General features: G+C 47.2%; 1 protein-coding gene across 1 annotated transcript in view; it reads left to right on the top strand.

The window, feature by feature from the left end:
* Nucleotides 1-77: 77 nt before the first annotated feature.
* LOC114362255 (uncharacterized) overlaps nucleotides 78-10,623 on the top strand; it is a 30,352-nt gene continuing 19,806 nt past the window's right edge. The window contains exons 1-12 of the mRNA XM_028317562.1: nucleotides 78-357; nucleotides 872-1,003; nucleotides 2,295-2,473; nucleotides 3,151-3,235; nucleotides 3,684-3,772; nucleotides 3,905-3,997; nucleotides 4,251-4,308; nucleotides 5,212-5,310; nucleotides 7,383-7,565; nucleotides 8,523-8,723; nucleotides 9,159-9,308; nucleotides 9,384-9,518. Coding sequence (XP_028173363.1) covers nucleotides 199-357; nucleotides 872-1,003; nucleotides 2,295-2,473; nucleotides 3,151-3,235; nucleotides 3,684-3,772; nucleotides 3,905-3,997; nucleotides 4,251-4,308; nucleotides 5,212-5,310; nucleotides 7,383-7,565; nucleotides 8,523-8,723; nucleotides 9,159-9,308; nucleotides 9,384-9,518 — 1,563 coding nt within the window. The 5' untranslated portion in view covers nucleotides 78-198. The remainder of the gene's footprint in view (nucleotides 358-871; nucleotides 1,004-2,294; nucleotides 2,474-3,150; nucleotides 3,236-3,683; nucleotides 3,773-3,904; nucleotides 3,998-4,250; nucleotides 4,309-5,211; nucleotides 5,311-7,382; nucleotides 7,566-8,522; nucleotides 8,724-9,158; nucleotides 9,309-9,383; nucleotides 9,519-10,623) is intronic.

The raw sequence follows: 10,623 nt of genomic DNA, 5'->3' as shown, positions 1-10,623 counted from the left end.
TGCGTTGTTCAAAAAGTCAATGTGCATTTTGCAGTTTCCCAACCTTTTTTGTTGATGACAAAAACTTCTTAATTTTGACAGAATAAACTGTATGACACTGACAGAAGACAAAATCTCGTCGGAAAAGTCGACAGCCAAACTCACAATCTTTTAATCGAAATGCAATAGATATTTACCCATAAGTTTAAATCTTCAAATATGGATTCCAACGTGGTGGAAAGCGAGCTGGCGGAGCGGGAGCGGGACGTTTGCGTTTGTGGTGGAGGGCCCACCCTCGCCATCCTCAAGGACGTGCAGCGGGGCTACGAGGAGAGGATGGCACTTATTGAGAGGATCGGGGGCGCTAAGAAGTTACAGGTACATGGCACTAAAAGTAACACAATGTAGATGGTTGGGGTGAAGTAAATAGAAGTAGAAAATGTAGTTTCTATTGATTGGACTGACACAAATGCCGCCAAGTGTAGAGCATGCAAACGAAAACTGGTTTCCTGCCTTTTTGTGTTGTGCAGATCTAGCGACAGTTCCTTTATCATGGGGTACCTTAGAGGTAGGTAAAGTAAAATAAAGAAGTAGAAATGTAGTTACTAATGATTGGGCTCACTGAAACCATGTCGCCACGTGTCGAGGACGCAAACCAAACTGGTTTCTTGCCTTTTTGTGTTGTGGAAATCTAGTGGCAGTTCATCTATCATCAACCTCCCGGTTTGGTCCCACAAACTTCTACTTCCCACACACTTATTTATTACATAACTCACATGCGCATTTTTATCTGTCTCTAGAAACTAATCAATGCCCTTTCCATTCCAAATCTTCCGTCTTTTCTTTCATCCATATTTCTGTCTGCAGTCTCTTGACTCGTGTTTGATTGTAGATGCAAGTGGAAGTGCTAAGGGCGTGGGTGAGCGACCTGGTGGGACAGAACACGCTGCTCGCGCGAGCCGTGGAGGAGCTGGAGACGGAGGCCACCACCAGGCTGCTGATGGAGCGACGGCGGCATTCAGAGGTGAGGGTTAGCTTATAGATGCTGCTGGAACAAGGAGGGTTTAGGTAGCTAAAGGTATGAACTGGTGTAACAGAACAGTTTGCTAGCACACTTTGATCTTTGCTCATCAAACCAATAAATTCTGTATGTATTTTCTACTAGACCGGCATATTCTTTCATAAACTCGTTCGTTGATTAAACACTTACATAATATGTGATATGACCGAGCTCCCAAATCAATGTTTCGTTTGTTGTTGTATAAATATTAAATAATTTTGATTTTCCGCAACTCGTCCCAAATGGTGCTTAGGTAAGCTTGTGGTCCGAGTTGGTGAATTACTCAGCACTGAGTAAACACGCAATGCCAGCAATTTTGATAAAATTGTACAACTGAGAACGTCGTCACGTGATGTAGAACTCCGCCCGAAATAATATCATTGTCGGTGAAGTCCCCATGAACGATCAACGACACTGGACAAACGGTTTAATTGTAGAGGCTCAGGCCGGGGGTCGCAGTCTCAAGAACAGGACTTGTGGGTTTTCACCATAGAGATCTAGAGAGATGCCAACTAATGCGCTGTTTAAAACTCAGTGTCGCTTTAGAAATTCACACACAAAGTAATCAAAATATGTGCTCATTATCCACCGCGGTATCAGTACTCAACGTTCGAATAATCTTTAGTACCTACTACGCAAAGCAATGTAAACTATTTACATTATGACGTCGCTGCTGTCATCATTGCTTTCACGAGCAATGTGTTCTGTTTTTGGGCATATTGCTGCGACACCGGCCCCGACCCCTTGTCACATCTCCCCTTAGTTTCTGTGATTTGTGGTTTTCACGAAATATTGTTCTCGGTGATGGTGGAGAAACGACCCAAGTATACTTAGAGCTGGGGCCTTTTCCCATGGTCATTATGACGCGGGTGTGGTGCCAGGATCAAGAGATCTTGGTAGGGCTGTAGTCCCACGCCAGTGTGACGATGGTTTATGTTGCCAGATCAAGGGATCTTGGTAGGGCTGTAGTCCCACGCCAGTGTGACGATGGTTTATGGTGCCAGATCAAGGGATCTTGGTAGGGCTGTAGTCCCACGCCAGTGTGACGATGGTTTATGGTGCCAGATCAAGGGATCTTGGTAGGGCTGTAGTCCCACGCCAGTGTGACGATGGTTTATGGTGCCAGATCAAGGGATCTTGGTAGGGCTGTAGTCCCACGCCAGTGTGACGATGGTTTATGGTGCCAGATCAAGGGATCTTGGTAGGGCTGTAGTCCCACGCCAGTGTGACGATGGTTGGTGCTTGGTGGTGCCAGATGACTGCGGAGCTTCGCGCAGAGGCGGCGGCGTTGCGTCGGCGCGCGGCGCGTAAAGACTCCGATCTGCGCGGGCTGGTTGAGGTGCTGCGGCGCCTGCGCGAGTTCGACTACTGCACGCTCGACGGGATACACTTCTTCGAGGTCACCGAGTCCGACATATTCGGCACGGTCGAGTGGTGAGTAGCGGAGGGCTGCTTCATTTCATTATATCGTTTAGGTAAGGCCCGGTTCCTACTACGTAGCTACGCCGGACCGGCCCGGACGCCGGACAGAGTGTACACATTACACCGGATCCCGCAAGAAAATAGAACAGTCTACTTTTATCAAAAAATGCGAGCTGAATGACGTGGGGAGCACGAGCGGGGGACCGATACCGGACAAACTCGTTCACACTGCTCCGGCCCGGTAGTTCTGCCGAAACTTCGCAGTGACAAAACGCTCGTTAAAATGCCGGGCCCATCAAAAATGCCGATCCGGGATAAGTGAATAGCTTCATATAAATTGTACAGCCACTAGCCCTTCCGGGAGTTTTACCGGTCCGGCAGATTTGCTGGTCCGGCGTAGTGGGAACCGGGCCTAACATTTGTGACAGATAGGTACAATTTGGTATTCTATACTTACTAAATATACCACGAATGTTATTTTGTCTAGGGGGCTAGGCACATCTATACAGTAGGTAGGTAAAACATGGCTGTTAGGTTCATAGAGTTGTCTAAGATGAAGCGCTATAAATGCAAGCGCATGTTTAGTGCATTGGAAGATACTTATTTCCAGGGTTGGACTGAGGTAGGCTGTCAGATGATCACGAGCAAATCATACTACTTACTATTTACTATGTGTTTTCTCTTACCAGGCGACAACAAAAGCTGGAAGACGGAGACGGCAAGCGCAAGCTGAGACACGACCTGAGCAGGCTGGAGGGCTACCGGCACTTCAAAGCTTTGTAGATCTTTTGCTGTTTTTTAATACATTTACATTGTTTTCTATGCCGGTTTTTAATTTATTCTCCTCTATGTAAGAGTAAAAAGTTAGGATAATCAAATATTTTTAAATTCATTTGTAATTTGAGAGTTTGTGAAAGAATATTGCCGGATTTAGCATCTATAGGAATACGACCTAGTGACACAGTCGACATACATAATACTTACTAGATATTTTTTTCAAAACGTGCTAGCTTTAAAATACGAACCTCATCTGAAATAATAGGTATTAGGTCCTCCGCTAAAACTCGCGCGGGTGCACGGAGCGCGCACCGACGTATGGATGACCATTGCACGTGGTGCACTGTTCATACTAATTATTTTTAAAACTGAACCGAGCGGGGGCGCCCCGTGAGTTTTAGCAGAGTTTCTAATATTCTAATCTACATAGCTCTGCATTTTGCAGCGCGACAAAAAGAAAAAGATCTGCGGCAATGTGACCGAGCTGAAGATACTGAACGATACGCTGCAGAAGGAAAACATTGCTAAAGACAGGTAAGTAATAAATTATTTCGCGTCAGTAGAATGCTGAGGTCCTGTGTTCGAATCCCTAGGAGTATTCTTGGAATTAGAAGACCTTTGCGTGATAAAAAAAATCTGATATTTTCCTCTTTTTTTATTTTTTAGGGAAATCCGAAGGCTAAACAAAGATGCGCAGCAGTACGAGCAAACAATAATAAATCTTAGAAACGAAATGTCGGCCAGCAAACATTATAATCCGTACGTATTTTATACGTTGAAACTTTATTTGAAATTGAAAAAAATAGAGACTAAAAAAACAACTGGCTGTATGCCGTACATGCCTTTGCCTTTTCTTGCAAACCTACCTACCCACTAATTTTCTAACATACGAACACGAACGGTTTATTTAAAAGTGCATTCTATTGACCGCTCCATAGCTAAGTGGCTGCCGTTAGAAAAGTTTGTGTGACCTATTTTAGGCCGTCTCCTATACAGTTCGAAAATATTCCAGAGGCGTCCCGAAAAAAGACGCGGAAGTCATGGCCGGCATGTGTTGCACCGGAAACGAGGTACCGTGACATTTTGAAATCCGACTCACTAAAAGAATCTTTGTATCCAATCAGATTGTGTAGCGTTAGCTTCCCTTTGATCTCTAGTAAAAGTAGCAGGACTTAAATTTTTAATTCGTGTCAGCAAATTGCCTTTTTGATTATACTTCGCGTTGTCCATGTTCGAAATGTTTGTGTGTGAAATTAATTGACGAATTTCCTGTCCCGAATAAAAATTAAGCTGAAGTTGGTCCAAACATATTTTATTTTTCAATTTCGTTTAATTTTTTCCGTACCGTTATTTTATTCCATACAACCTTTATACCTACCGAAAAAAAAACAAGGGTAGAGCGATATAAGTCATGTTTTTCACCTACCTGCATTAAAATGTATATCTATCCTATTGGAGGTACATGTAAAAAAAAAAGGGTAGGTAGTTAGATATTCATATTCATATTCATTTATTTGCTCACTAAGTGTAGGTACATAAGGTCTTATAATATGCGATTTTGCTTTTTAGTTCATCAATTGAAACGCAGAACCTGGCACAATCGTATCTCCGTTGTGTTCATAATCTGAAAGTAAAGTGATACTTGCACTATAAAAAAATTTTGTGGCCCCACCTTTATATCAGACGAGAAAAAAACAAGGGTAGAGAGATTTAACGACATGTTTTTTCTACCCGCGTTATTATTTTTAATCATCCCATTGGAGGTTCATTTGTGAATATGGAGGTACGGAGATCTTAGCTAGATTTGTTCACGTTTTAGTTCATCAATTAAAACGTAGAGAATCGTATTTTTTTTGTGAAAAAACAGTTTAAAGTGTCAGGTGGAGTGCGTAGGTATTTACTTAAATCTTCTTTGTGTTGAAAGACTGAAAGTACAGTGCTAGGTGTGGTAGTATGACTGGGCTCGCTTGCAGTGCGGCGACTGGGAGCCGGTGCGCGAGACCAGCCTGGCGCTGCGCGAGGAGTCTGTCAAGTGCCAGGAGCGCATGCAGAAGATGGAGTGCAGCCTGAAGGTACATATTCATGTTTGTTCTGAGAAGTAAAAAATCCATAAAACTATGCAGTAACTGCCCATTTTTAGGCCACTAATTTTTTTTTTTTTTTGGTTCAGTGAATTCTTGTAGGTATTCCTTTCATCTACCGTCGAGACACTGGAGGAATTGGTCAGTGTTGCATTTTGCATCACGCGGATACCTACCGGAACAGCAATCTCAAGCAGCGTACTGCATTGTGCCTTTTACCACAGCGGTCATTTACCAAATTTAGTGGTCTGTTTGAGCATGCATCGATGAGTGCCCAGTGGTGCCCTTCTTGGCGGCGCAAGAGAGTAGCGCGGCAGTGCACGCAATTTGAGGAGCGTCTTCCTTGTGCTGTAAAAATATTTTTATCATGCGATCATTTAAACGCAGCTCAGTCTGTTGGTTGTCCTTCTGGGCGGGCAGGAGAGCAGCGCAGCAGTGCGGTCGCTCCGCAAGAGCAACGCGGCGCTGGGCGCGGAGCATCTGCCTTGTGCTGAATATTGTATCATGCGATTATTGAAACCCTTGCATGACGTAGGTACCCTCGTATGTCCTGCCCGGGTAGGAGAGCAGCGCGGCGGTGCGCTAAGGGTGAGACCCCATTGGTCCGTTGCGCTGCGTCGCGTCATAAAAAATACATGGAAAACGTCGCCAACGTCGCAACGTTTTAATGGGGCCACACCCTAATACCGGTTGCAGACCAAGAGCTAAGCTAAGTTAGTTTCGTTTAGCTCGCATAGCTGACGCAGTTTCCCATAGAATTGGCATAGTTTTCAGTCTATACACGACTATGGAAAACTGCGTCGCTATGCGAGCTAAACGAAACTAACTTAGCTTAGCTCTTGGTCTGCAACCGGTATAACTGCAGGCGCGCCCTCTGTCTGTAGCGTGACATATCCTCGTGTCTCTGGCCGGGCAGGAGAGCAGCGCAGCCGTGCGGTCGCTGCGCAAGAGTAACGCGGCGCTGGGCGCGGAGCATCTGCCCTGTGCTGAATGCTATATCATGCGATCTTTGAAACGCTGTTGTCCTTCTGGCCGGGCAGGAGAGATTGAAACGCTGCTTCATCTCTTTCATTACGTATCCTTGCGTCTCCTTTCGTATTATTGCCCGGGCAGGAGAGCAGCGCGGCGGTCCGCTCGCTGCGCAAAAGCAACGCGTTGCGTAGTTCGATGAGCTGTCAACTTTTATAAACGATTATTGAAACGCTGCTTCGTCTCTTGCATGACGTATCCTCGTATGTCCTGCCCGGGCAGGAGAGCAGCGCGGCGGTGCGCTAAGGGTGAGGCCCCATTGGTCCGTTGCGCTGCGTCGCGTGAGTCGCGTCATAAAAAATACATGGAAAACGTCGCCAACGTCGCAACGTTTTAATGGGGCCACACCCTAATACCGGTTGCAGACCAAGAGCTAAGTTAAGTTAGTTTCGTTTAGTTCGCATAGCTGACGCAGTTTCCCATAGAATTGGCATAGTTTTCAGTGTATACACGACTATGGGAAACTGCGTCAGCTATGCGAGCTAAACGAAACTAACTTAGCTTAGCTCTTGGTCTGCAACCGGTATAACTGCAGGCGCGCCCTCTGTCTGTAGCGTGACATATCCTCGTGTCTCTGGCCGGGCAGGAGAGCAGCGCAGCCGTGCGGTCGCTGCGCAAGAGCAACGCGGCGCTGGGCGCGGAGCATCTGCCCTGTGCTGAATGCTATATCATGCGATCTTTGAAACGCTGTTGTCCTTCTGGCCGGGCAGGAGAGATTGAAACGCTGCTTCATCTCTTTCATTACGTATCCTTGCGTCTCCTTTCGTATCATTGCCCGGTCAGGAGAGCAGCGCGGCGGTCCGCTCGCTGCGCAAGAGCAACGCGTTGCGTAGTTCGATGAGCTGTCAACTTTTATGTACGATTATTGACTTCTTCTCAGCACTGGCCCATTTATTGTCCCGAAGCAGTGGTAGGGTTCATATTGGGACGTGTAAAAGTGCTTTTTAAAAGCCTATTTGCAAAAATAAATGAATTTTATGAAACGCTGCGCCGTCTCTTGCATGACGTATCCTCTCGTGTCTCTGGCCGGGCAGGACAGCAGCGCGTTGGTGCGGTCGCTCCGCAAGAGCAACGCGGCGCTGGGCGCGGAGCTGGCGGGCGTGCGCCGCGTGTGCGCCGCGCTGCACGAGCAGGCGCGCGCGGCGGCGCTGCGCACGCAGTTCAAGGAGGACATCATTAGAGAGATGCGTCGCCAGCTCAACCAGGCCAAGACTAAGGTACTTTTTTATTTTATTTTCCCTTAGGCCTCAGCCTCGAGTTTAGCGGGCAGCGGGGCGGGAGCGGCGGCGGCGCGGGAGCGGGGCGGGCAACGCAGACCCGTTTTCGAAACAAGCGGGCAGCTCGCGCGGCGCTTTAGCGGCGAAATGTTGTGTTCGGGGTTGTGTTGTCGAAATATTTGTTTTTATTCGCAAACGAAATGTTTGAACAACGGCGACAATTTTATTTCGATGCAAATTTATTCCTAACGCTCGATTTATTGTGGGCAAAAGAAGGAGTGCGCTGCCCGCTCGTTGCCCGCTCAAGCGCCGCTGCCCGCTCGTTGCCCGCTGCCGCGCCGCTGTTTTCGAGAACCGGTCTATTTGATTTTACGCATAAGATCCTGCCCCGCTGCCCGCTAAACTCGAGGCTGAGGCCTTAGGGTCAGCGCAGACCTGGCGAGGCACGGTGTGGTTCTGGTCGCCAAGTTTGAGATTCCAAGCGTTGCTAAGAGCAGCCGTGAGCCTCAGCGAAGAGCGGCTTTCGGCAGGCACACGTCATGTCGTCGAGCTGCTGTCAAGCGCCACGCGGCGCCGCCAGTAGTCGGGTGTTGGCTTTCGTGCAGCGTGACGGCGCTGGCAAGCTGTTTGCTAATTTTCATCTTTGGCATGCACTTGCCCAACCGTTCTCTTCTTCTAAAATAAAAAATCAAAATCATTTATTCAGTTTAGACCACAAGTGGCACTCATGTGTTTATTTCTTGGTCTCTTCGCCGCGCGCCCCGCCAGGTCTTGGCTGGCCCTTCGCCTTTTATTATTTCATGCGTAGAGACGTAGACGAGATCTTTAAACATTATGCTCGCCTCAGTTTTTTGTTTTCATCAGCTTTTTTCCCACCATCATCATCTCATCCATATCTAAAGGTATATCAACATTGTTTTTCTTGCATTACTTAGATACTATCGCACATTTCTCCAGCTAAAAGAGTACTCCGAAGCGAACACCTTCAAGAAGGAGTATCCCGAAGAGTTTCCGCGCGCATCCATATCGTCATACGACTCGGTGACGATCGCGTGTGTGAGACAACAGCCGCGGCGGCGGGGCGCCCTGCGGCACCACTCGGACCACGGGAGCCCGCGGCTCGGCTCCGGGGACGACGCGTCTGTGGGACACGACGAGTGAACGTTGAGAGTAAGGTTTCGATATTCTCTTTAGATAGCACATTTTCTTGTATGGAAGAATTTTCGCGCGCGTCCATATCGTCTTACGACTCCGTGACGATCGCGTGCGTGAGACAACAGCCGCGGCGGCGGGGCGCCCTGCGGCACCACTCGGACCACGGGAGCCCGCGGCTCGGCTCCGGGGACGACGCGTCTGTGGGACGCGACGAATGAACGTTGAGAGTAGGGTTTTGATATTCTCTTTAGCTGGCATATTTTCTTTTATGGAAGAGTTCCCGCGCGCATCCATATCGTCATACGATTCCGTGACGATCGCGTGCGTGAGACAACAGCCGCGGCTCCGGGGACGACGCGTCTGTGGGACACGACGGTTGAACGTTGCGAGTAAGGTATTGACATTCTCTTTAGAAGAACATTTCCTTTTACCCACAAGAAAGAGTTGGAAGAGTTCCCGCGCGCATCCATATCGTCATACGACTCCGTGACGATCGCGTGCGTGAGACAGCAGCCGCGGCGGCGGGGCGCCCTGCGGCACCACTCGGACCACGGGAGCCCGCGGCTTGGCTCCGGGGACGACGCGTCTGTGGGACACGACGATTGAACGTTGCGAGTAAGGTTTTGATATTCTCTTTAGCTGGCATATTTTCTTTTATGGAAGAGTTCTCGCGCGTCCATATCGTCATACGACTCCGTGACGATCGCGTGCGTGAGACAACAGCCGCGGCGGCGGGGCGCCCTGCGGCACCACTCGGACCACGGGAGCCCGCGGCTCGGCTCCGGGGACGACGCGTCTGTGGGACACGACGATTGAACGTTGAGAGTAAGGTATCGATATTCTCTTTAGATAGCATATTTTCTTTTATGGAAGAGTTCTCGCGCATCCATATCGTCATACGACTCGGTGACGATCGCGTGCGTGAGATAACAGCCGCGGCTCCGGGGACGACGCGTCTGTGGGACGCGACGATTGAACGTTGCGAGTAAGGTATTGATATTCTCTTTAAATAGCACATTTTCTTTCATCTACAAGAGTATCCCCATGGGCGTACCCAGGTGTTTCTTTTTTATTGTAACTTGCGTGAGTTTATTAAAATTGAGTAGCTGTTAAAATGTGGAACTGTAAAAAAAACAAAACTTATCTTTAGGGCTATGTTTCACCGGGACACCATGGCGGCGCAACCAGTCGCCGGCTACCAACAAAATGCATGCAGCTCTATAGAGAGTTACTCACCTGGTGTCCGTTTGGTTGCGCAAAGCTGCATACGTTTTGTTGGTAGCCGGCGACTGGTTGCGCCGCCATGGTGTCCCGGTGAAATATAGCCCTTACTCTTGCTACAGCATAATGTAAAATAAGTAATCCCTCTTATTTTATCATTGGTCAGGTAAACTCCTCACAAATGTAGTGCAGCAGCTGAGTCATCATGGCATATTGAGGTGAAGGTTACGTAGTTGAATATTATATTTTAGGAATGATTATGTAATTTAGAAGCTACCTAGGAGATTTTTTACGTTCGTATATTATATTGTTATAATTTATTTAATAATAAATATTGTCAATTTATTATTATTTATAGGCATTTTTTGTTATTTGCGTAAATCAAGATGGTCGTGAAAATGTCATTTTTCTGAATTTTAAATTAATATTTCTGTTGTTACTAAATTAATCGTTATTAAATGTTCCGAAAGGTGTTCAACCAGAAAAAAAGCCGAAGAAAACATGTACCGAATGATGTAAAATTATCTCACACATTTATTATTTTTATGTCACAGATTTAAAGCCTCTTATGACCTCTATTTTGTAAGAAGTCGTGTGTTATCAAAACCTTCTTCTGCAGAAGATAAGTAACATTTCTATTTTTTTCTGTTTTTCAATAAAATGTGTTTGGACCAATGCAAAA

Source organism: Ostrinia furnacalis, unplaced genomic scaffold, assembly GCF_004193835.3.
Source record: "Ostrinia furnacalis isolate ACB-3 unplaced genomic scaffold, ASM419383v2 OfSCF6303, whole genome shotgun sequence".
Lineage (NCBI taxonomy): Eukaryota > Metazoa > Arthropoda > Insecta > Lepidoptera > Crambidae > Ostrinia > Ostrinia furnacalis.
Note: the sequence above shows the minus strand (reverse complement) of the source record. Positions and strands in the feature narration are given on the sequence as shown.